The 27042-nt window shown below is 32.6% G+C and overlaps 1 protein-coding gene across 7 annotated transcripts in view; it reads left to right on the top strand.

Moving 5' to 3' along the window:
• Positions 1–27042, top strand: part of PDLIM5 (PDZ and LIM domain 5) — a 246660-nt gene that overhangs the window by 133766 nt on the left and 85852 nt on the right. For 2 of the 7 annotated variants that reach the window (XM_074272916.1, XM_074272918.1), the window contains exons 5-8: positions 495–589; positions 10794–10966; positions 11512–11548; positions 12126–13461. In XM_074272916.1, the coding sequence (XP_074129017.1) occupies positions 495–589; positions 10794–10966; positions 11512–11548; positions 12126–12219 (399 nt within the window). In that variant the 3' untranslated portion in view covers positions 12220–13461. Of the gene's footprint in view, positions 1–167; positions 590–10793; positions 10967–11511; positions 11549–12125; positions 13462–27042 lie in introns of those variants that run through there. The other 5 variants (XM_074272910.1, XM_074272912.1, XM_074272913.1 and 2 more) reach the window with 3 other exon arrangements.

The raw sequence follows: 27042 nt of genomic DNA on the forward strand, positions 1-27042 counted from the left end.
ATTATGCATGCTAAATTATATTCCTTGTTAATTTTTCACCAAGTGATTATTTGGCTGCTAACATGAATGTACTTTATTTTTAATATCAGCTGAGTATTCTTTTCAATCAGTTATCTTTTGCATGTATTTGGTATGTTCTCTGTGTGTTTTATTTTTATTTTACATAGGGAGAACCCAAAGAAGTAGTTAAGCCTGTGCCCATTGCATCCTCTGCTGTGCCCAAAGTAACTTCCACATCCAACCTGGCCTACAATAAGGCACCACGGCCTTTTGGAGTTGTATCTTCTCCAAAAGTTACATCCATCCCATCACCATCATCTGCCTTCACCCCAGCCCATGCGACCTCTTCATCACATGCTTCCCCTCCACCAGTGGCTGCTGTCACACCTCCCCCACTTGCTACATCTGGAGTGCATGCTAATGCCAAATCTAGCACCGACCAGCCTTTTCCTGCCTTGAGCTCTGTTAAAACTGCAGTTAATGTCCCATGGCAGCCCGCAGCCACGAGCCCTTATGCCAACGACACTGCCCAGGAGCTAACTGAGGGGCAGAGAAGAGGACCACAGGCTGACAGTAAACAGCAAAATGGGTAGGTGGCTAAAGGGCGCTTTCCTGCTTTTGTCCAGGACTCCTTTTTTTTCAAGAAATTTAAGAAAACATCATCAACCTAAATCCAAAAAACTCAAGATTTTTTTTTTTTTTGGAGGAGATTGAGATATGAGTTTGATTTGCTTCATTAAAAATTAAGAGTTTATGTGTACACAGCATTCACTTCAATGGCAAAATTGTAATGTGCTATTAACTTCCTGACATATGATGCAATGTTTTGTTTTGTTTTATTTTGTTTTTCTTTCCCTCAGCTACAAGCAGCTGGCACTTACAATGCAAGGCAGGTCTGGGAAGGGTTCTGTTAATCCCACCCTCTATCCTCCAATCTTTCTGCTTTCAGGTGATCACTAAAAATGAATATTCAGTGAGCTTACATTAGCCAGCTAGCTTGTTCGTATTAGTTGGAATTGAAGGAGAAATGAGGCATTTCTAATCAGAGATGTAAGGAAGTGTAGCAACCATGCCAGAGTCCAAATTTGACTTGAAGCCTTTATATGCATTAAGTAAGGCAAAAACCTGGTAACTGTATAGGACACTGAGACTGAGCTTTGAGGTTTATTCTTTTTTATCCTATACAAGTGATACTTTAAAAAAAAAAAAAACACTCAGAGGTGATCTCATTTATGATTAATCTTTTTTTTGCTGACATCTTTTATTCTTACATCACCTTTATTTCCAGAAATATCCTGATTCCACTTCTTTATCTCCTTATAACAAAGAATTATCAAAAAGAAAAGAAAAAAGAACCAGCCCAGCAAATGGTAGCAACATGTCAATCACACATGACATATTAAATAGTGTTCCACCTCCATTGTCTTTCAGCTCTTCAATGAAAACTGCAAAAGTATGTCTGGCACCTTACAGTTTCGTAGCATTGAGGCTAATTATCATTGTTCTATGGTCATTGTTTATATTGTTTTTCACTTTGCATCACTCATAATAGCCTTCTAGTGAAGATGTTTCCAGAATTAATTTGAACTCTTAGTATTTCACACTTTAAAAGAAAATAGATATTTGAAGGTAATAATTACAAACTCTTGATAACTTTTCAATACATAGATGAGGTCCTGCCTCATCATTTCTCCACTAGGATGATATGTTTTATCCCCCCAGCATGGGGGCTCTAGAAAGTAACAGTACGTTTTGTCACCCCAACTTAGGGGCTCTAGAAAGCAGGACACAATAGAAAGGGAGAAGAATAAGAAATACCCATGATATCTTTGAAAATGCCAATTTTAGAGACACTATAATCAAAGTGAAAATAAAGCTCAGTTCTTTCTATTGAAATGATCTCTTCTGCATACGTAATACACATAATACAGATGCTTTGTTTCATGTTGTGCTGCTGTCATGACAGCGTTGCACTGACATATAACATGGCAAGATTCCATGCATCTTAGAAAAATAAAAAAGTAGGCGGTCTAATTGACTTGCTACTGTATGTAGATCTGGTTTTATATGGGGTGTGTGTGTGTGTGTATGTATGTGTTTAATTTGATGACAATTACTGTCCTAAAAATGTGTGTTCTCATTTCATGGCTGGGATTATCTAAAAAAGAGAGAAAACAGTTTAACCCTGTAACAACCAAAGAAAATATTCTTTAAAAAAAGTATCATAGAATTTCAGGGTGGGAGGGTCATCCAGCCTGATGCCTACCTAAAAGAATTTCCTCTGTAGTACATTTGAGAAATAGTCATTCAGTCCCCACTATTCTCCTACTTAAGCATCTAGATGGCATCATAGTTAGAGTGCCAATCCTTGAGTCAAGAAGACATGAACTCAAATGTGGCCTGAGACATTTAGTGGCAGTGGGATACTGAATAAGTCACTTCACCTTGTTTGCCTCAGTTTTCTCATCTAGAAAGGGAAAAGTTGGATGTGACTGAAACAACTGAACAATCAACAAAGATTCACCTACTTCTTGAAGCAGTCCATTGCATAGTTGGATAGATCTTTTTGTTAGGAAACTTTATTCCTTATATCAAGATTTTATTTGCCTTCTTCCTATTCTGATCCATTGCTACTGACCTGATCCAGATAGGGCAGATTTAAATCCTTCTTTTCTGATCTAATCATCCCATTTCTTCCAGCAGTTTTCATAAAGCTATCATTCATCATTCTGGTTGCTGTCTTCTGTGTTCTCTAGCTTATTGGCGTAATCTTTGGCAAGGTTTCTTAGGTTTCTTCTGAAAATATTTTAGCCTCTATGATTCACCAGAAGTGCATAGTAGTTATATATTTTGATATATCTCAGGAGGTTCTTTGTCCCATATTGTATGAGTGTCTGAGAAGGCAGGAGAGCAGACCTACTATATTGACAAATAGCTACCCCAATAAGGAGATACTAGCTACTGCTGCTCAGTTCTTCTTACTTTTCCTAAGGGATGTCTCACCTCATAGTATATGCAGATCTTCTTGGCCCTTTCTTAGAGAATAAGCAGAATAAGTCAGGTGTGACTGAAAAAACAGAGCAACAAAGCACTGAATTAATAAAGCTGAATGAATGAAGCCATTCTCAAATCTAGAGATGCATTCCCTTGTTTGGGTTTAGGGACTTTACTTGAAATAACTTTTTTTTTTGTTGTTGTGTATGTCAAATTGTACGAGAAGCTATTAAGTAGCCTCCTAACATATGCCAATACTATGGTAGGTATGGTGGAAGATACAAAATAAATAAAATATAACTATTAGTTAACTAGTTTTGCCTATAAAAGATTATTAAAGATAAAATTTCACATGACTCACAGCAGTATTTGGCTTTAGTAGGTAGACAAATTAATATTTTGATAGTAATCTCACCAATATGTGATAAAATAATATCTTTTAGAAAAGGCTATTTATAACTTTTCAAACTTAAGACATCTTTACTCATGAGAACTTGCACCTCTAAAATTGCCATGTTTTTCCAGTTAACTCTACTTCACCCATTTATCTCTCTTCTGAGTCATATTAAAAGATCATTTTCACATTGACTTTGTTTTTGAAAAAAACTCAGAAATTCTGTTCCAATCCAATAAATATTTATTAAGTACTTATTGTTTGCTAGACACTGTACTAACATACATAACATTTGAAACTTGATTCATCTTTGCTCATGAGAAGTTGTGCCTGGAAATTGACATATTTTTCCAACTTTAAAGAATTGACCCTAATTTACCCATTTGACTCCTTTCTGGGTCATATTAAAAATTTATATCCACACTGACTTTATTTCTATTCAGCAATTCTGTTCCAATTTAGTAAATATTTATTAAGTGTCTATTGTGTGCTAGGCATTATATTAAACACGGGGATGCAATTAATAAAAAGACAGTCCATGTTCTCAAGGATGGTGAGGTACAACATACAAAAAAGAGGCAGGAAACTTGGAGTGGCTTGAACAGGGAGGATAGCTGAAGACCCCCAAGACAGTGGCATCTTATTTCATGGAGTTGAGATCAAACAGAGTAGCAGATGCAAAATGAGCTAATAACATAAAAGCAATAGTGATTAAATGTACTTTAAGAAATTATAAACTTGATTATTGCTTATATGGATTATGATTCTGACTTCTTATAAAAAGTTGTCAGTTTTGTTATATTTTGCCCACTAGAGTCCAGCTTTTATCTTTGGATGGTTTGAGTTACTCCCTTTTCCCTTTTCCGGTGCCTCTGCATTATTATGTGCCCACTGCTTTTAGCAGGTAAGTATTCTATGGATCTGTGTTCATTTTAACTTGGTTGAACTTAAATTTTTTCAAACAGCTTCTAGGTGTCTGGAAGGACTTCGCTTTTAAATACCTCAAGTATAATTATACTATGATAATAAATGTTAAAATGCTTTTCTTTTTTTGCAGAAATCACAAGTGAAAAAGTTAGTATCCACCTTTCTGGAAGGGAATTATGGTGATTCATATCAGAGTAACCAGCATGAATGCCTGATTTTTGCAAAATTTAAATTTTGCAAAAGAGCTTTAACTTAGCATAACGATAGAGGATGCTTTAAATAAGTTTGGTTTGCATTGGGTGTGTGGTGATTTGCTTCATTGGGTTATACAGCAGGATTTTGTCCTTTAAGAAAATGGGGGATTTGCTGTGTGCATCATTTGCAAAAACAATAGCAATATTATGGTTTGAGAAACTCTTTGAAAGAAAAGATTAATAAATAGGAGAGAAGCTACAAACACAATCTATAAATCTATAAAATCTATAAAAATCTATAATAATCTATAAGTATTACTATAGATATATACTATATAGATTACTATAGTATATATACTATATAGATTACTATAAGTAATCTATAAAAATGGAATCGCTTTTTAACCAGTAACCTAAAAGTACTATTTCCTAAAATAAAGTTATAGAAATCCTGAGTTCTCAACAATAATGATGTCACTATTACCTAAAGGAGAGTCTGAATAATTCTCTGGAAGTAGGGAAATAGGGCTTTACAACTCTGTGCCAGTGGGAGGTAAGAATGCTTGTCTCTGAAGTTTTTTCAGAGATATATTTGTCACATTTCCAAGTGCCAATGAAATGAGCTCTCTTTTCTCATAGTGTTTATTGACTGGAGTGTCCAGTTCACAATAAATATATCATGGAATGATGCCTTTGGAACTAGTAGGGTTCTTAGGGATCATCTCATCCAACTCATTTAGATAAGATTCCAAATAGATATCTTTATCCCCAGTGAGGTAAAGTAATTTGCCTGAAAATACACAAGTAGCAAATATCCTGCACCTCTCTCAAACCCAAGTCATTATTGTCTCCCTATTAGCTTATCAGTCTCCTTATCATGCCCAGAGTAAGAGTACTCACACTTCAGCTGTAGGACTTCCTTGTGGTGCAAGTGCATTTCTAAAAGTGTATAATATTGAGACATTCAGTTATTTATATTACATGCATTCAGGATTATTGTTTCGTCAAAATTGCCCAATTCAAATAACTTATAACAGAGTTAATAGTTTGTTCTCAAAGCCTTTCTCTATTAGGCAAAAGTTGAACCTCTTGTGTGTTACAGTCTATCTGAAGTGAACTTTAATAATACATGTGAGTTAATAAATTCCTATATAATATAGAGAGCTGAATTGTTTGTCACTGTAAATGTATTATAATATTCTTTATTGGACCATTCTGGACGTTATGCCAAAGATTATGCCTATTTTTCCTACCTTTACTTACTTAGCTATGATTAGAAGAGAATTGCTGATGTTGAGTAGGAATAAGTCCACAGAATTGCAGACTAGAAAAGAAAGTACCTGCCATCCCTGCAATCAGATCTCATTTTCAGCTCCTTCTTCTGGATATATTCCATCTGGCTGACATCCTTCCTAAAATGGGATGCCAAATTAAAAATGTGATCAAAGCTAAAGATGAACAAAAAATAACCCCGAGCAATAATAATTTTCTAGTGTTATGTCATTAAACCTAATTGTAATTACATTTTAATATTATTAATATTATTATACATTAAGAAAGAAAAAACAAGTCAGAATCATTTATTTTATTTTATAAAAATATAAATAAAATAATTATTTTATTCATTTATTTTAAATGCCTACTATATTATAGTAACCGAGCTAAGCCCTGGGTAGGATGATATTACAAAGAAAGACATATATGCCGAAATTCACAATATATGTATAAAAATATACAATTATCATTACCTCAACTTGAAAACATATGAAGAATTCAGGATATATTGATGAATTTAGAATTCATTAAATAATAGTTCTAATGATCTCCTGCTGTTCTTACATAAAAGTCTACCCAATGGCAAAGGAATTCTTCCAGCTTTTCACAGAGTATCTTTGTCGTGTTAAGAAGCTAGAAAATCATGTCTGAGTCATTATGGTATTGCGTCTTTTGTAATTTGCACCAAAAATACTAATACGTGTGTGTCTGTGATTGTTTTGAGGCATGTTATACGTTAAATTTTTTTTAAAAATTAGATTAGGTGTTTATAATGTTGAAGGACTAATTACTTTCTCATTTTAAATTCATATTTGTTTGTTTCCAAAATCCTGGAAATGTCCTTGTCTTCTCTTTCTTTTCACATTTTTTTTTTTTTTTTGTGTGTGTGTGTATGTGTGTATTATCCCTTCTTCAGTAACCCAGGCACAGTGTAAGTACTTGAGTAAGGGTGGGATTCCTTTTTTTAATCTTCCTTTCAGTTCACCAAAAATTTTGATTAATTGATGACTTTCAGTTGAAAGACTTTGAAAGTATTAGATACTATAAAAATGGTTTTAGTTTTAGAGTTTATATAAACAAAATTGATGTGTTTATAAAACCAATATTTCTGCTGTGGAAAAAACTGAATAAGCAAAGAGATGCAGATATAGATAGCAGGGTTGTGAATAATCGTCTTAGCAGTTAGACCATTTGGGCTTCCAAAAGTCCAAACTATGATTTAAAAATAATTGTCCTTGAATGAATGTTAATTTTGAAAACCTGTATTTTAAAACTAATTGTTCATTCTTCATAGTATGCTATCTATGTTCTTCAGCTAACTACTATTCCATTCTAGTGATATTTCCATATATCATTATGTAGATTTGTGTGACGTTGGTAAAGAACACTTGTGAATGTGAACTGGATCAATCATAATGTTCCTCATTTTCTGCCAGTTATTGTCTCAATGTCAGTCAGTGCTGATCGTCTTTCAATGAATTTATGAAAAAATTTTAATTGATTCATAGTATCTTAATTCCTAAGGGCAAATTATAGAATTTCAAAATGAGAACAAAAGGGGAACAAGCATTTAAGTTCCTACTCTTTGTCAGGCAAGGTGCAATACACTTTACAGATATTATCTCAATTACTCTTTGTAATAACCCTGGGAGGTAGATGCTATTATTTCCCCTAGTTTACAGTTGAAGAAATTGTGGCACAATGTAAGTTAGGTAACTTGCCTGTGATCACACATCTAGGAAGCTGGGTTTGAACTCATATATTCCTAGTTCCAGTCCCAGCACATGGTCCCCTGTTTCAGGAAGGGATTTCAGGGGCCATCTAGACCAATTTATACATTGCAAAGGAATTCCCATTACTGTGTTCCTGAGATATTATCTGGCTTTTGCTTTCACACCACCAATGAATGGGAGACTGTTACTTTCTGAAATAGTGAATTCTCTCTGCAATTCTTATGGTTCAGGATTTTTTTTTTCTGGCATTAAGCTTCAATTTGTCCCTCAATGATGGCTAAATTGCATCTCTTTTTCACATGAGATTTGAAAATAGTTATTATGTATACTCTCTTCCCTTCAGCCCCCAGCCTAGTCTCTCTCACTTTATTTAGGCCAAATAGACAATCTCTTCTACTTACTTTCATATGATATGGACTTGGGTCCTTCTCCTTCCTTTTCTCAAAATTTGTCATCCTATCGATATTCTTCCTAAATTGTCACTTCTGGAACAGAGCACCATTACTCTCAATGTGATTAACCAGGGTAGAAACTTTATTATATTTTTTAAAGGAAATAAGTTTTACATAATAAATTTTCAGTTACATGCGCAATCATATTTTTATTATACTGTGTAGTGAAAAGGTTTGTTCTATTTCATAAAATTAAAAAATGAATTATATATATATATATATATATGTATATATAGGCATATGCACACACACACACACACACACACACACACACACACACACACACACACACACACACACACACACAATTCTACTTATTCCTGAAAACTGCCCCTCTTACTAAAGCTCCAAATCAAGTTCTTTGGACAGCTAATTCATAGTGAACTCACAGAACTCTAAGACCCTGCTAGGTCTTTTGATTTTATGGACCCAAGTATAAGATTTTTATAGTTATCCTCATTGAATTTCATCCTTTAAAGTCAGTTAAATGCTCTAGGCTATTGATTGAATCCCAACAACTGATTATTTTTATGCTTAGCTATCTCCCCTAGTTGAGCATGCCTTGTAAATGTTATGGTATGCTCCCTATGCCTTTATCCAAATTATTACTAAAAGAATGAAACAGTGTAGGGCCAAGCATAGATGCTGAGACACTCTACTGAAGATTTCTAGGAAAGTCTACTCTAAAACTCTCTTGGAATTCAGCTATTTGTCTTTTGTAAGTTCTTTCTGGTATCATCTAGTTCATATCTTAACATATTGTGTTCATGATAGTATGAGATATCAAATGCTTTATGAAATCTAGACAAAATATATCCACAGAAATTCTTCATGTCATTCTCCTTCCTTTCCCACTTCTTTCTCTTATCTCTCCCCAACTTGTCCCCCATCCTCCTGTTTTTCTTTCCTTTACCTTATTTCCTTTGCCTACCTCTTTCCTTTTGTTCCTTTCCCTCTTAAAGCATTAGTTTCTAGCATTAATTACAATTATATTAGTATCAAGTGATGACAATTATATTATTTGTATAAGTTATTGACCCACAATAAGAAATTTATTTTATCTAGTGGTATTAGTTGATTGCATATCTCTCGGTTGATAATCATATATGAAATATATTTCCACAGGAAAAAAAATTGGCAATTGAATTTAATAATTATTTAGAAACTATTAAAATCATAGCTAGTCCTATGACATGTACAAAGCATTTTACTTGCAGGTGGTATGTCCATAAAGAATTGGGTCCCCATTTTTCTTTTGCAATCTTTTCCAGATACAGATACTTTCCTATGTCATTCTAACCACCTTCTCCTGGATCCTGTGTTCTGTGATCTTTTTTCTCCACTAATTGTATAGTCATAATACAGGAAAGAGCAGTATACCCATATACCTATTTCCAACATTTCTCAGAGAGTTTAAGTGAATTTACCTAAGATAGTTTGTCAAAAATGATATTCGAATCCAGGTCTCCTGACTTCAGTGACCAAATACTGGTTATTATCAATGTGTTGTTGGACAATAAAACTTACTGTATGCACCGTTCACTATTAAATGGATGAAAATAAAAGCTGAAGAAGAGGGTTAAGAGAATTAGACCAAAAGAAAATTCTATTTCAATTTGAAATTATGTATAGTATGAAACAATGAATGGGAGAGGCAACATGGCTTACTGGTTCAAGACCTTGCCTCTTGCTGAGACTATTTGAACCTGAACAACTGACATTTTTCAGTTCCCTCAAGTAATTCTTTGAGATTTTTAAATTGCAAAATTTTCCTGTTTTGTGTTTGGGAACAGCTGTTCCCAAATGTGGTCTTCAGACCCCTTAGAACTTTGGTGTCTAAATTAATTAGAAATGGATCCCATATTGATTTAAATTTAAAAATTTAAATTTAAATTAAAAATTTCCATGTTGTATTATATTTTTGTTTATATGTTATTTTATTTTATTTTATTTTTTATTTATTTTGTTAAGCATTTCCAATTACATTGCATGGGGATCCATAGGGTCAAAATTATTTTCATATTAATACTAAGAAATTATTTGCCTATTAAAATGCTTCTTCCTTTTCCAATTATATATCTATATGAGACCAGATTTTCTAAATATATTTGAACCAAAATAACATCACAATAAATTGAATGCAAAAACATATGATAATCCAGCTTTCTTCAGTTAAACCACATGTTAAAAGAATTCTAAAAACATGTAAAATGATGCCATTTTCACTAGCTTTAAAAAAAAAATCATTGTTTTTCATTAAAATGTTATGTTGACATGTAAGAAATTTATTATTATTTTTAAATGAAGAAATGCTTTACAATTTAATCAGTTTCCATTTCTAATATGTTAAATATTGATAAATAGTTTTGGTCCTAAATTCTTGAGCATGTGAAGAAGGCCTGAAACTAAAAAGCTTAAGAACCACTGCCATATATTAGTGGCATCACTAGTCTTTCTTAGCTTCCAAAAGTAACAGGAGTAGACCATGATTTACTAGAGTAGAATTCAATTAATACACTATAATTTTGCTTCACCAAACATTTACCAAATATTATTGGTGGATCATATATATGTAAATGATTTTTTTTTTTATTTCTTGCATATTATTTTCTTTTCCTTTTGTTTTCTTACGGTCTTTTCTTTTTTCTTTATGTTGGAAATCTATCTTCTGTTCCTTTACTTTGTCAATTAAAAGGACAACTCTACCTAAACGGTAACTGTTTAGAATCTGTATAGGTATTTTAAGTTACCAAAACTTTGTATTTACTTAACATTTTAAATTCCAGACCTTATATTTCTTATTTTTCCTCCTCTACTTGAATAGACCACCAAGGAAGCATATCGTGGAACGTAATACAGAGTTTTACCACATACCTACTCACAGTGATGCAAGTAAAAAGCGATTGATTGAGGATACTGAAGACTGGCATCCAAGGACAGGAACCACACAGTCTCGTTCTTTCCGAATCCTGGCTCAGATCACTGGCACTGAACATTGTAAGTTGCCATTTTGTTAAAAGAATACATTAAGTTATAGTTCTATCTTTCCTGGAAAGAGATATTGTCCAGAAGGCTAGATGGTGCAGTTAATAGAATGTTGAATTTGAGTACAATTTTTATATCTGACCTATACTAGATCTGTAATTCTGGGCAAGTCATTTAACTCTTTGAGCCAAAGTTTCCTTATATGTGAAAGAAAAGTGTGTTGCAAAACTTTTAGTACTATATAAGTATTATATAAGTGTGAGTTATTACAGGAAAGGATAATATGATGAGGCTAAAAAAATTAAAAGTATTTCCTAGTTCAACTTACAAAAGTAAGTTATTATTATTAAATATTAAATATTAAAATTATTTTTAGGACTCGATTTATTTGAATTACAATAGCAATAAATAGTGACATTTGGAAACACTTGTAGTCATTTGTTCTGTACTGTAAACTGGCTTTGTCAAACTTAAATGCTTACTAATAAGAAGCAGAATTTTGAATGTTTTGAAAATATTAAAAAAATAATATAAAATATTGCTTATTTATATTTTAGTGAACGAATCAGAGAATGATAATACAAAGAAGACAAAGTAAGTTAATTTAAAATTGAATGCTTTTTCCTTGTGTGTGTTATGAACATTTTCTAAATTTGAAAATGTAATATGACACTTTTGCCTATGCTGTATGCAAATTTAAAGCTCAATTCTGGTGCATTTTGTATCACGCTGAAAGTAGTTCTTGAAAGTGTTTTAATCAGCATGTAAATCAGCAGGGTGTATATGTTGTTTCATTTTCCTTAATCTCGAATTAAAGTTTGTGTTATGTGTGCAATTATGGGGCTTTTTATTTTAACAGCTGAATGGGAATGAGACTGCTGTTTTTTTTTTTTTTTTTTTTTTTTTTTGTCACTTTGTAGTCACTCTATTTTAGCCACAAATGTGGACATTGTCCATTTAGAGTCTAAAATGAGTATTTCATTCCTGAAGCATTTTGCTGTTCACAGTATTGGCTTGGACTATAAGGAAACTAGAAGGACAATGTTATGGAAAGTTGTTCAGTGTACGCTCTCTGCATGTTTTGTGTGATATCTGTCAAATTTAAAAATCAGAATCTTCTTCTCTTTCTGTTTCTTATGATTTTCCTATTACCTTTTTTTTTTCTCCACAGGGAAAAGATTCCCCTTCACGTCTTTAGTCCCAAATACACAAAGTTACGTGACTGGCACCATGAAGTTTCAGCACGTGCCCTTAATGTACAGTGATTTACCAGGATTATTCCCCACCAAAAACAAAATTTCAAGATACTTTCACTTTTTTCCCCCTCAAATGCTTTGCAAAACCTGTCTTTAATTTGCTATATTAAGATCAACTCTTTTTCTACACTTTTCTAACAGCTTCTTAATGATGTATAAAGAGTAAGAGGAACATAGTTTGTGCTTAATCTGCAATTAATAGATGTTCCATATAAAGACAGCAAACTGAAGGGCTCAGTGTTTCTCCATGCCTTTGTATTTCCATCATTGTTATTATCAATGACCATGTCCTATCAAGAAGGGTTCCTTCTGTTGTTGACCTTGATTAGGTAATTAGATAATAGGCTATTAAAAAAAAAAAAAAGCAGAGGTTGATGAGCAAATGAGCATTCTTGGATATTTTGAAAAACACTGTTTGTGACAAAACTTCCTTTTAATGTTCAGAAGAAACTAAGCAAGAAAATTCAGAATGAGTATTAAATGAAATGGGGAGGGGAAAGGGCAAAAAAGAGGTAAGAAAGGAGACTTTCCTAGAGGACATACATTTGTCCACACTTTCTAGAGAAAACATTTGGTAGCTGTTGGATACCTTTTTAAAAAGGTAGTACTGGAAGTTTGATGATGGAATGGAATGACCCCTAGAGGTGGCCAAGTTAAAGGGAATGGATGGATCACTCCTTAAAGAAGATAGCCCAGTTTGCTGTTGTACTTACTTACTCATTCACTTCACCAGTGAATACAATGAAAAAATGCAGCAGTTAAAAAAAATCTTCAGATAATAAGTCAATTTTCTACCAAAAGGACTTTTTTAAATTAGTGAGTCTACAACAAAGACTATCTATAGTATTGCAATGAGTTTTCAAATCTCTAAACTAAAAGTAGAATATAGAAGAGATAGTTGTGTGTGTGTCTATGTATATGTATATATGTGTATATATACATATACACACTTTAAAAATGAATATATTGTATACTATTTTATTGTCATACAGTATATATTATATTACTATGTCATAAATTTGAAGAAGAGATTTGAACATATTAGAAACACAATAATATCTTTGAGATAATTAATATTTATTACTTATTATTGGCTATTTGTAGGAAGCAATTTTCGGAGAATTGATAGATTATACTTAGTTTATAATACTCTTATTTTCTTGTAATATAATGTATCATAATAGATTTAAATTCAGAAACATGCTTTTTGAAGTTTGAAAAGTGTTAAAAAATAAAGTTGCTTTTAACTTAGATTTCTTCTCATTCCATTTCTTTAAGGACTTTTACTGATACTTTTGAATTTGTCAGTCTTTGCATGATGTCATTTTAGGTAAAATAGATGGGACACACAAATATCTAATAAAAGATATCAGAACTATCTCTTTTTTTTACAAAAAGAATGATATAAATTAAATTAGAACAGTTTATTTCCTCTTTGTCCTAATCCAATTTTTTGTATGTTAATGTACTTTAGAAAATTTGGCTGCTGTTATTTTTCTCTTTTTAAAAATTATTATTAATTTTATAATTATAATTTTTTTTGACAGTACATATGCATGGGTAATTTTTTTTACAAGATTATCCTTTGTATTCTGCTGTTATTTTTACATAGCAAAACTTAAAGGATAGTCTTCTAATCCTGCTTTCTTTGTTTTGCATCATTTTTTTCATTTTCATACATCATTTTCAATGTGTTTTTTTTTTCATTTTTGTAGTTTTCATATATTATTTTTAATGTGAAAATATTCTATTTTATCATTTGATATCTGACAGGAAATTATGTAAAAAGTCAGGAATCTGCCTCTGCTACTTCAGTACTATAATAGAATCCTAATGCAAGAATCATATTACAATTATATTAATAGATGGCTTCTCAGGATAGAAGCCCTAATTTTGTTCTCATTATTTATAAAATATGCTCACTTTACTATTGTCTCAGATTACTATCATTCTCAAGTGAATATAGTTTATTATATGAAGAAATGATTAGTGCTGCTATTAGCCTCTAAGCATCTGCTCTATGTTAGTGTCTCAACATTAGATTTCATTTTGACATATACTTAACTTTCAATGTTTAATAAACTTTAAATTGCACTATTATACTTTTAAAACTGTGACTGTAAAGATTTTTAGCAAAGATACATCTCCATAATAATCAACATAAAATTGCATTTATCATAATCCCTATTCCCACATATATGGGGAGTGCTTTGTACCAAAACATTTTGTGTAGGAAATACGAAGAAATGTGACCTGGCTGATAATATGATTATATAAATTTAGATGGGCTTGAGTGACCAAAACCAAAAGAAGAATCCTTAAGAGTTTGATGTCAGCTTGTTAGTGCCCTCTAGATTTGTCCTTGGCTTCTATGATACTTCACATTTTTATTATTAGATAAATTAAATAAAGGCTAACTCCTCCGCGTTTACTCTTGATTCCTTCTTTACAAATATGCACTATTCTCCCCATTAAAAAAAAAAAAAGCCTCACTTAGTTCTGCGTTTCCTTCTAATTATTAACCTCTGTTTTTCCTCCTTTTTTCAATCAAATTCTTTGAAAACCTGTCTAATCAATGCCTTCTTTTTCACTTCACTCTCTGTTTAACCTCCTATAATCTGGTTTCTGAATGGTTTCTGAACTCATTCAACCAAACTATTCTCACCCAAGTTAACTAACTGATAATCAACTTCTCTCCCCTGTCTCTCTGTCTCTCTGTCTTTATCTCTGTCATTCTCTGTGTATCTCTCTCTCTCTCTCTCTCTCTCTCTCTCTCTCTCTCTCTCTCTCTCTCTCTCTCTCTCATCCCCCTCTTTTTCTCCCTCTCCCATTCTATCTCTCTCCTTCTCCCTCTTCCCCTCCCCCTCCCGTTCTGTCCTCCCTCTCTCTCCCCCTCCCCTTTCCTCCCTTCCTCCATCTTTCTCTTTCTTTTCTTTCTCCTCTGTCTCTCCTCTTTCACTTCTTCTCTCTCCTTCTCTCCATCTCTCAGTCTTTGAATGTGTTAGGGGATTTTAAATCTCCCTTTAGAAGTGCAGTGTATGCTTGTGGATCTAATCCCAATGCTAATCTTCATAGAGAAATTTGACTTACTCCATTTCCAATCCAGCTGATTTTGCCTCCCCCCCCCCACTCCCTTTAGACAACCTGATGATTTTAGTCATACAATAGCTTAGAATTTCCAAGCTCGAACTATCTGTTAGACCCAGTCTCCTCAGTAGGAGGGATGACAGATAGGTCCCTCCACCTGGCTCCCCCAATGATTTTTTAACTATCAGATCTAATGACCTTTTTTCAGTCCCCATCCTTCTTGAACTTTGATAACTATTGATCATCCTTACCTCAGATGGCCTCTCCTGATTTTCTTATCTGCCTTACCAATCCTTAGTCTCCTTTTCTATTCATCATTATTTAAAAGATACTTTTTTGTTCTTAAAGATTAATTATGATTTTCTGTTATACAGAAATACCAGTTAATAGAAGTGTTATTTTTATTAGAATATCAAATAGCAGTTCATATCCTATATTTAGCATAAATCTATATATACATGGTATTCTTTTCTTTACTTATCATTATAAATAGCCAACCTTATTACATATGCAGACACACTGACATAGTATATCTGATAATAGCAGCTTTGGACACTTAAAAGAGTCTTTCACAAAATAGGCAGACTACTAATGCAAAAAAACCATAGGTGGGCCTTCTTTTATAGTCTGCTTTTACTCACATAGGGGAAGCTTTACTTTTCTCTTAGAAAAATGTTTGTTGCTTCCATTCATAATTGAAGGAAATGCTAAGTTTCAGTTAGTGGTAGTGAAAAGAAAGATGTAAATTTTTCCCATTAAAGTTCATAAACCCCTTTAAATCTAGTCATGTACTTTAGATTCAGAACTCCTACTTAAAAGACTAACATGAAACATTTAGAGAAAAGTACCTGAGGAGACATGGTTTGGAAAGATGGAGTCAAAGAGATATTACCAGGCTTTAGTCACCTAGGGATTGTCAATGTGTTCTAGGTAGCCTTGTCTTCAGGGTAAATAGCAATGGTCAGAGGAAGAAGGTCTCCTCCTCAAATGACAGAAAATAGAGAGTATTAGATACAAAGGGTTTGGACAGATCCAAAGTGAGGACAGCCTACCCCAATAGGGTTTTGGCCCCTATATAAGTTTTCAGTTACGAGACTATAGCAAAGCAATAAAAATGCTGATTGTATAATTTTTATCAGTTCAAACCTACTCTTCTATATTTCTATACTGTTTGTGTAAATAACTGAACATTATTCCCATTCATTTCAAAAAACACTTATATTGGTTCTTGTCTCCATGAAATTTAAAGCACACTTTTTGCTAGAGTAAACCTAGTTTTTATTTGGCATATGTTTCCTAATTATTTTTAGAAAGCTATTTATTATTTTGTTTATAAAGCACAAATATATGGAATCCATTAAGTGAAATGTAAGTTCTTTTTTTTTTTTTTCCCTGAGGCAATTGGGGTTAAGTGACTTGCCCAGGTTATACAACTAGGAGAAGTGTTAAGTATCTGAGACCAGACTTGAACTTAATTCCTCCTGACTTCAGAGTTGGTCCTCTATCCACTGTGCCACCTAGCTACCCTTAAAATGTAACTTCTAATGAAGACATAAAACATTGTTCATTGAATGCCTAAGTATCCTTTCAAAACTGTTTCAGAAATTAAAGCCTGAAGAATCAATAATTTCAACTCTTCAAATGTATAAGTCATAAGGGATCTCAAACTCTGTGGTCAATGATTAATAGACTTAGTTGATTTATCATGTACCCTCAAACTCACCAAGCTTTAAAGATGAAAAGGGCTAGGAATTACAAATAATAAACTATTGTTTTTATTAATTCCCATTTAATACTGTGTCTTTTGGGACAAAAACATGAAACTTATTCTTTTCAAATAAGTCCATGTTAAATAAACTTTGCTGATAGTCTACATGTTTTGTTGAAGATTTCTCTTGGCATTTGCCTTAAAATTACAATTTTTTTTCTTACTACTACTACTAATAATAGCATTTATATAATGCTTTAGGAGTAGTATAATCCTTTATATAATTGATCCCTTACAACAACAGAAATTATTTTTATACTCATTTTATACATAAAGAAACTTGTTTGAGGAGAGAAGAGAATAAATAAACATCTGTTTAGCACCTACTATGTGCCAGGCAGTGTAATTTAGTGTTTTACAGTGTAATCATTTGATCCTCCCAGCAGCCCTAAGAGTTTGATATTATTATTATCCCCATTTTAAATTGAAGAAATTGCAGGAAACAGAGGTTAAATGACCTGCCCAGAGTCACACCAGTGGTGTTTGAAGCAAGATTTGAATTCGGATATATCTGACTCCAAGTTCAATATTTGATACCCCAAGATAGTTTCTCTTTGAGTTTCCCCCCAAGAAGCTGAATCTGTAGAAAATGCATAGGAGTGGCAAAGAAATTAATTTAGGCTTTATGTTAAAGAAAAATTTCCTAATCACTGGAATTATTCAAAAGAGAAATGTACTGCTTTGGGAAGTGTTGGGCTCCCTTTTATTTTAAGCAATTCATAGAGTATATTATAGAAGGGATTATTTGAGGGGCATGGAGTGGATTAGGTGGCTACTAAAGTTCCCTTGTAACTACAGTTTTGAGATTCTATTACACAATTAATGGCAGGACTGATGCTAGAATTCAGATTCTTCAATTCCTAACCCATTGCTTTTTCCATGACTTTATTTCCAGTTACCCTGCATTTTAGGATAAACCTTCTAAAATTTTATACTTTTCTATATGGCCCATGTGGAAAAAAACATGATTTATATAGCTGGCTATTCTTGTATTTATAATAAGTATGTTTCATATGCACACTAAGCTATACCTTATCTGTCCTAAAAAAATTAAATCATATTTTCCTTTAAATCAGTATGCATTCCCACAATTCTTACACAAATAGAGGTGAGGCGAAGTCAAATGTGGTTTGCTTTCACAACCTAACCTAATAGAACCCAAAGTTTCCATTGCACATTCTGGTAAAAGATTTCAGTGGGGCAGTTCAATTATGTGGCTAAGTCACTTGGCAGACCTCAGATGCATTGGTCTGCTCTTGGAGAAGCTTTTTTAATTTTAGTTTTTCTTATCATGGAGTTAATACTGTAATCTATAAACAAAAGAAATATACATTGAATATTTTTGTTTGTTTTTCAAAACATTCTTCAATTAACATTATTATCCAATACAAGACTTGGTGTTTCATCTCTCATTTGCTGAGAAATAACTATCATGTATATGTCAAGCATAATGGAGGAAAGATCACCATCTGCTGACCATTAGCCACCACTGCATTTTCCCATTTCTTTTCAGAACAGTATTTAGAAAAATCTATTAAAATATATGACAGAAGCCCACTTTCCTGAATACAACTTTACAAATAAATGTAATAGCAATGTAGTTATGTTTAACTGATCCCATATGTCTTTTATCTTTTCTCCCACCTTCCTATTAGCCACTCCTACTCCATTCACCAGCATAAAAATAATATTTAAAATATACTTTATTGACATAGAATTTTAATAAGCTAATGTATAGTAATTCCAAATCATTTACATTTTCTTTGGAAGCAAAATCTTTGTCTACTTGTCAACATATAACAATTTGCTAACTGGGCACATTCTAAGTTGAAAAACTGATACCAATCTGCATTAGTAGAAGGAAATTTCTTACCAGCAGTTCACTGTAAAAATGAAATCACAGAGATAGGCCTTGAGATTTTAGTTGGGGAAATGAATTTTTAAAATTAGGGCTATTTTTATTGAAAGAATATTAGAGACGTGTGTGTATATGTATTTTATGAAGAGAAGCGAGTAGTGAGACTGTACTGCAACCAATTTCATTATTGATAATAACAATACAAATATAAGCTTCATAACTTTATAATTCATTCCCATTTCCATTACTCATTACAAAGGCCAAACTGCTCTTTTCCATTACTATTTTTCTTTTTATTATTTTCTAAAATCAACTGTTTCTTATGTATTCAGTACTAGGCTGTGTTCTGGATGAACCAACATTACTCCTGAAAAAAATTGTTATATCCCATTGAATAGAATACATATTATCTCACCATTTTACCAAAAAACAAATAAACAAACAAAAACAACTTATTTGAAGGAATTCTGATATTTTCCTGTTGGCAATTTGTATTCCTTGTGTCTATCTTGAATTTAAATGTAGAAGGAAACTTACAACTCTAATGCTTTCATCTTAAAGATGAGAAATCTTAGGCCCAGAAAATGATTTGCCCAAAATAATAGCATTATTAGGTTTGGAACTCAGTTCCTGAACTCATAATTTAGGGTTGCATCCTAGTTTTCCTTAACTGATGCAATTTCCCTATTCCTGTGTTTTGTGTACCATCTTTAAAATATTTTTTTCTTGTATTTTGCTTTTGTGTTACTGTTGTTTCTCTTTAAACAACCTTCCTATTGAATCTTTCCTTCTAACAACAAAAAACATTTACACAAAATCTACCTTCAAAATAACCATATTTGACAGCATAGAGCATAGTTTCATAATCAACTTTTTAGAATCAAGCTTGATCTTCCAAGCAACTAAAATCTGACTGTCTTTTAGCCTTTTTTTTTCTCTTTAACATTTGTGTTGTCTTTCCATGTATTTTATATTTATATTTTTTGATTGTACTTGCTTTGGTTTCCATTAATTCATATACATGTTCCTATGTTTCACTGAATTTCTCGATTTCTCCCTTTATTGGACTCTTGTTTCCAAGTGTCTGGTTCCTCCATGAAGTGTTGCTAAAAATCTTTTGATTTTTGGAATATTTTTCTCTGCCTTTGAACTCCTTTGAATGTATTCTTTATAGGGAATTTTTATGTCAAAGTAATGTGAGTCAGTTATTGACTTTTCTTGAATTAATTCCAAATTGTTTTCCAAAAAAAAAGATATATCAATTCACAGCTCCTCTAACAGCCTACCTATTTATTTATCTGTCCCTTATCCCTCTAATATTGACTATTTCCACATATACCAAATTTGTCAGTCGAAGAACTGTGATGTGAAAGTTCAGTTTAATCAATGTTAGCAGCATTATTATAGATGTTGATAGTTTGAATTTTTTTAAACTATCTTTGACCCCCCTGCCTAATGGGAGGAATGGATCTTATTCATTTGTGTCAACTCCTTATAGCATAAAATTAGATTCTTATCAAAGATATTTTTTGTAAAAGTGTTTTTTTCTTCTATCTTCCCCAAACCCTCTCCTTCCCCTGTAGGACACCAGTAGAAGAACTTGAGGTGACTTTGACAGTGGTCTTAACATAAGCACATATAAACAGGACCTTTCTCCTATTGCCATTCTTCCAGCTCTTTTCTTATAAGACATATTTATTTAAAGGGATTTTACCCATAAACCATCCCTTGGATTATAAATTTAAGACTAGAAGTTGACCTTAGAGATCAATCTTGGAGATTGGTAGAAAAGGTGGTTTTATAAAATGGTTCATTTTAGCCTTGCAATTCCTATTTCTTCTATAGTCTTCCCCTTAATATTCATTTTTGCTGAACTTAATCTAGGCCTAAAGGTCTACCTACCTCTTACCACACAAATAATGATGACAGAATCTCAACCTGTGGGTGATAAACATGTTTAGGCAGCTAGTTTTCTTTTTATGTTTTTTTTTTTGTTTGTTTGTTTGTTTGTTTGTTTTTCCAATTCTGACCATTGATTGACTTAATAGTTTTTAGGATTGGCTAAATAGCTATATACAGAATAAATACTTCTGGGCATTTTAAGCTAATCTCCTCTCCCCTGCTGTCCCCCAGCATCATATAAACAGACTATTTATTTTTTCTCTTCAATAAAAACTCTTTGAATTGGAAAAGAAATTGAAAAATATTGTTCAAATATGGCATGTAATACTTCTTTCTTTTTCTGAACACACAATATAGTTGTATCCTCTCTACTTTGCACAGGGTCTGTCATAGTAGGGATTTAATAAATAATGTTGTTTGTTGAGTGGTTCTATTTTATAATTTTTTAAAAATGTGACCTCCAAGAACCATAATTGCTGTTTACTTTTCTTTCCTCACGCAAATTACATCAGAGAAAATATAATTCTTTCTCTTTGACTTTAGGTACCTTAGTACTTAATACTTCTAAGGTTCCTAATTTCATTAGTGTTCATTGCTCTCCACAAGAACCCTCCATGTTTTCAGCAGGTAGCTTAATTAATTTCTATGACTAAAACACAAATCAGAAGCTCATGGTCAAAACCTTCAGGTAAGAGCATCTCCAAATCTAGCTAAGTTGTTCCTCAGTTCTTGGAAGACATAATCATGGATTTAGAGCACTTATATCAAGAAATAGGTACCTTTCAGCACCATACAGACTTCAAAACCTATCCTATCTATCTAATATCATACATACATAAATCGCAGATGATTACTATCAGTAGATGAGTATATTGAGCATATACTCTGTGGGGAACACTGTGCTAGGGTCCTGATTTTGCTTCTTACTCTGTCTTCAACTGTCTTCAAATGATTTAAACTCTGGATCTCTGTTTTCTAATCTGTAAAATGAGAACATTGGACTGGATGATCTCTAAAATTCTTTTTAATTGTAAATCTTGCGATCTTAATGGTTAGCAAGTATTCACAAATACCTCCATATATTTGGTACTTTGCTAGTCACCAAGGATACCAAAATAAAATAGTCTTTTCCTTCAAGGAACTTACGTTCTAATTCTTTTGGGAGAAAGTAATAGTATTTTTCTCTATTGCCACTAATAATATAATACAGTAATTTGTTTTTATATGGGACTTTAAGGATTTCAAAGTAATTTGTATATATGTTACAATATTTGTGATTCTCACATACATTCTGTGGAGTTGGTGATGATATCCCCATTTTAAACCTGAGAAAAATGAAAAACACAGAGATGAAGTGACTGGTCTTATGTCAAACACCCTGTAAGAATATGAGACAGGATTTTAACTCAAGTCTTTTTAAATCTTGAGTACTTCATTCACTGTGTCATCTAACTTCCATTGTTGTGGAGCTCTCCTCTTAAATGAAAATTTGAAAATAAAAGTTTGAAAGAAGTATAAGTAGAGGTATAAAAAGTTGAAATACAAAAAAAGGCATAAAGAGATATTTTAATAAATATATTTAAATGCTCATTATTTTCAGTCAAATTAACTTTATAAGAAATCAAGGTACTTTAAGGATAACTTTAAAAGTAAACATAATGCTAAAAACAGACATAAAAATTACATTATAGTACAAAACACTATGATAAAGCAATTGGTACAAGGGGAGGATGAAAAAGAGTGGAGGAAGGATCCCCAAAATAAATAAGTTGCTAACTTTGTTCTCAGAAGGCTTAGGATATGATGAGAACTATTTACCTCATATTTAATTCTTACAACTGATAAAACCAAGAGAATTTAGGGAGGAAGCAATTATATTGAGAGATCTCCTGAATTTTGAGAAAATAAAAATAATTACAAAAAGTTTAGAAAACTGCTATACCTAGTCACTTAGAAAGGGATTATAAAAGGGAAAATGCCTTTATTGTTAATAAGAGCAAAAAAATCTGACAATGAAATCATAATTAATCCCTTTGACAACTGGGAGATACCAGAGACTTGGTTGCTTTATTGAAGCTCTCTTTTAAGTTGAGAGAGAGAGAGAGAGAGAGAGAGAGAGAGAGAGAGAGAGAGAGAGAGAGAGAGAAAGGGAGAATGCTCAAAAAATGAAAGAAACACATAACAAAGTATTATCACAGAACTCTTATCATAGTTGGCAGAAAATTCAAAGATTCAACAAAGGTTTGCAAAAAGTGCCAAGGGGAAAATAAAATCCTGTTTAAAGCAAGAAAGAGATCTACTTTGAAGGATAAAGGAGAATAAGAGATACAAATTGTGTAATAGCAGTAGATAACAGAGAAGAGTTTAAACCATTTGTTTCTACCTTCTCTTTCATGGAAAATTATTTTCACAATGAAAAGAACAAATATGGAGGACACTGAATATCAAAAGAGATTAAGAGGTAAGAGCAATGTCTTGGAGCTTTAAATGAGTTCAAGTCTATTTACCCCAGTGTTTTTTAAAGGTCAGCATGGAAACAGTTAAATAAGTAAATTATTTCAGTATAAATTACTATAATGCCAAAGATGTCCAGTTGAAGGCTAGCTGAAGATGATATTAACAAAGCAATATACTGATCTTATATTTATTTTCAGGATGCTTGGGAAAGCTTTTCATTTTTCTAACTAACTAGGATTTACTTTAATTTGCCACTGAGTCCCAAAAGCTGAGATGTGACATTGCTGCATCTAAATTTCTATTTAGCTGCATTAATATAGGAACATCTGCTTTGTGGCAGATGGCATATAAAGCACAATCTCATTTCATGCAGTTCTAATAATTATTCTTCATTAAAGTCAATAAATAAATATTTATTAATCATTTACTCTGTACAACCAGACACTGTGCTAAGTGCTGAGTATCTAAAGACAAAAATTAAGCAGATTCTGCCCTCCAGGAGCATATATTCTATAAGGAGAAAGATGTACAGATAGTGTGTATACACAAGGCACTTTGATTGGGAATTAGAAGTACTAGCAGCAGGGGGAATTAGAAAGACTTCATTCACATAGTAGGTAGTACTTGAGGTGAAATTTGAAGGAAGCTAGACATTCTATGAGTCATAAATGTGCAAGAATAGGATACCAGGAACAGGGGAAAGACATAGAAATAAAAGACAGAATGTATGTGATCAGAAGTAACCAGATCAATTTGGATTGACTTGCTAGGATATGGAGGGAAATAAAAAGTAAGTTGTAACAAGGTTATAAAAAGCTTTAAGAAAGATTTTATTTTATTTTATTTTATTATTTTTTTTTAATCTTGGAGATACAGTGAGTAGGACAGCATGACTAGTAGAACTTATATTTTTAGAAAGTTACTTTGTAAACTACCTGGAAGATATGTTGTAGAAGAAAAAGAGTTAAGGCTGGAAAACCAAATAGAGGACTTTAGCAATAATCAAGAAGAAAAGTATTGAGAATCAGGGCAGTTAGATGGTACAGTGGATAGAGCACCAGCTGTGAAGTCAGGAGCATCTGAATTCAAATTCAGCCTCAGACACTTGACACTTAGTAATTATGTGACCCTGGGCAACTCATTGAACTCCAGAAACATTGATATTCTTTTTTTATTTAAAAATATAAAAAAGCAAAACAACAACAACAACAACAACAACCCAAAAAACAAAAACAAACAAAAAAAAAAAACCCAGAAAATAATTACCTAAGAGAAAAAAGCATGACATTTTCAAACTTAATCAGAGATTAGCTAACATTGAGAAATCCACCGAGGTTTGATAGAAGAAAGTGTTCTTGATATGTGGAATGCAAAGAAACTTATGAAATGAATCATCCCACCAGCCAAACGTCACAGGTAAATTTCTGAGTTCTGTGCATGGCTTTAAACAAAGAGAGTACAGAATCTCCCTCAACAGCACACTTCAGTGTTAAATATAGTCCTTATCATCAATTCTTATGTTATTTTTCCTCTTGTTCTCTTTTCATTTGAGAGGAAAAACAGCTGGTTACAGTCTTCTGTTAAGATCCTTGCATTCCCATTTCCAGGACTAATGTTATCTATTCATTTTTTTTAAAGGAAATGTTTTTCTTCCTAAAAGCCATTTCTGTCTGCATGGATATTGGAGATTGCTTGTACTTAGAAATTTTGTCTGCTATCCAGGAGGAATCATCCTTCCCACATGATTATCACATATCAAAATACAGCAGCCAAAAGTGGGAAATGTTTGACAGAAGCATGCTCAACCTGGACTGATAAAATTGTTTACTTCTCAAAGTCATGTTGAAAAGAAACTTTTCAGTCAAAGATAAATCTCTATGACAATTGTGGACCACACTAGGAGCAGTTAGGTAGCTCAGTGGATAGAGCATCAGTCTTGAAGTCAGAAGGACCTGAAGTTAAAATCTGGCATCAGACACTTAAAATTTGTCAACTGTGTGACCCTAGGCAAGTCACTTGATCCCAATTGCCTCAGACCCTCCCCCCAAAAAGGTGAACTATAATAGACTATGTACTTGATAGTAGAAAGGAAATCTATTTCTTTCTATTGATGAAGTAGGAAATCTAACTACTTAAAAGAAGCAATTGAATTAATTCGAGTGAGGCCTAATTGGCTATGTGGTAGCATTGGAAAACCAGATTTTAAGAGAATATGTGAGCAAGCATAACTATTGAGATTCTTGTATTAGAGAAAAAGAATCAGCATAGAATTTTAATTTAAGTTGGGTGGCCAACAAGGTCCAATGGATAGTACTCTGGATGTGGACTGAATCAGGAACCTGGTTCACATCTTTCTTTATTCTCCAAAGTCACCTGTGTAATTTCAAGTCATTTTCCTATCTCGGACTACAGTTTCCTCTTCTGAGGAGAAAGGGGGGGAGGGATAAATGACTCTAAAGTAGCTTCCAGTTCTAAATCTATGTTACTATGACATCTGAAGTTAAGTGAGTAAATAACAGATAAATAGCTTATAAGAGACATAGGATGCCAATAAATTATCTTGCTATTTCTAAAACTTGGTTTAGAATAAAGCTGAGTTTATAGAGAAATGTTTTGTTTGTACATTATCATGCTCCACTCAAGAAATTGAATGAATATATTTTAATAAAAGGAAATATTAGTCTTTATTATTTTTTAAATATTTTATTCCTCCCAATTACATGTAAAAACAATTTTTTATTAAAAGCTTTGACATCCAAATCTTTTTTTTTCCTTCCTTCCTTCTCCCTCGCAGAGATGGAAAACAATCTGATATAGGTTATACATATGTAATCACATAAAATATATTTTCATATTAGTTATTTTAAAGAAGAAAAGTTGGACCCAAAAAATTAAAGGAGGAAAGAAAATAAAAAACAGCATTTAGATGCCACCAGTTCTTTCTCTGGAGGAGACTAACATTGAACTTTTATTATCAATGAAAAGACTTTACCTTGGAAATATTATGACTGAGTAGGATAACACTGCTACCTAGTGCCTTGTTTTAACATTTAGGAATTCCCTCAGAGTTCTTTTTGTGTCATGGATGCTTTGTCCCTTTGGCAATCTAGTGAAGCTTACAGGCCATTTCTGGCTAAAATGTTTTATATGGATAAAATAAAATGCTCAGAGTTACAAAATATAGTAAATATTATGAAAATAAAGAGTTTTTCCACAAACAAGTTCATAGATCCCCTAAAATCATTATTAGCAAGCATTTAAGTGTTTGATATGCTCAAGACACTGTGCTAAGTTTTGAGGATACAAAGAAAGGAAAAAGATTGTGCCCTCAAGGAATTCATTATCTAATGAAGGAGATTGCACATAGACCACTGTACATACAAATATATTTAGAGTAAATTGGAGGTAATCTTAAGGCAAGAGTGGGGAACCTTTTTTCTGCTAGAGGCCATTTGGATATTTATAACATCATTTGTAGGTTATACAAAATGATCAACTTATAAAACTCAAGCAGTGGAAGGTTATTCTACTTAACTTTCAGCTCATGATTGCTTGTAATTGCCTTAGCAAATGATTTTGTGGGCCTCTTATGGCTGACAGGCAGAATGTTCCTGCTCCTGTCTTAGTGGGAAGGCAGTAATATTGAGTGAATTTGAGAAAGATCTGCAGGGAAAGTTGGGCTGTTAGGGTTTGAATGAAGTCAGAAGACACATATAAGAAAGGAAAGCATTTTAGACTTTTTTCCAGACTTCTTGGGATA

This window comes from Sminthopsis crassicaudata, chromosome 6 (genome assembly GCF_048593235.1).
Source record: "Sminthopsis crassicaudata isolate SCR6 chromosome 6, ASM4859323v1, whole genome shotgun sequence".
NCBI classification, from domain to species: domain Eukaryota; kingdom Metazoa; phylum Chordata; class Mammalia; order Dasyuromorphia; family Dasyuridae; genus Sminthopsis; species Sminthopsis crassicaudata.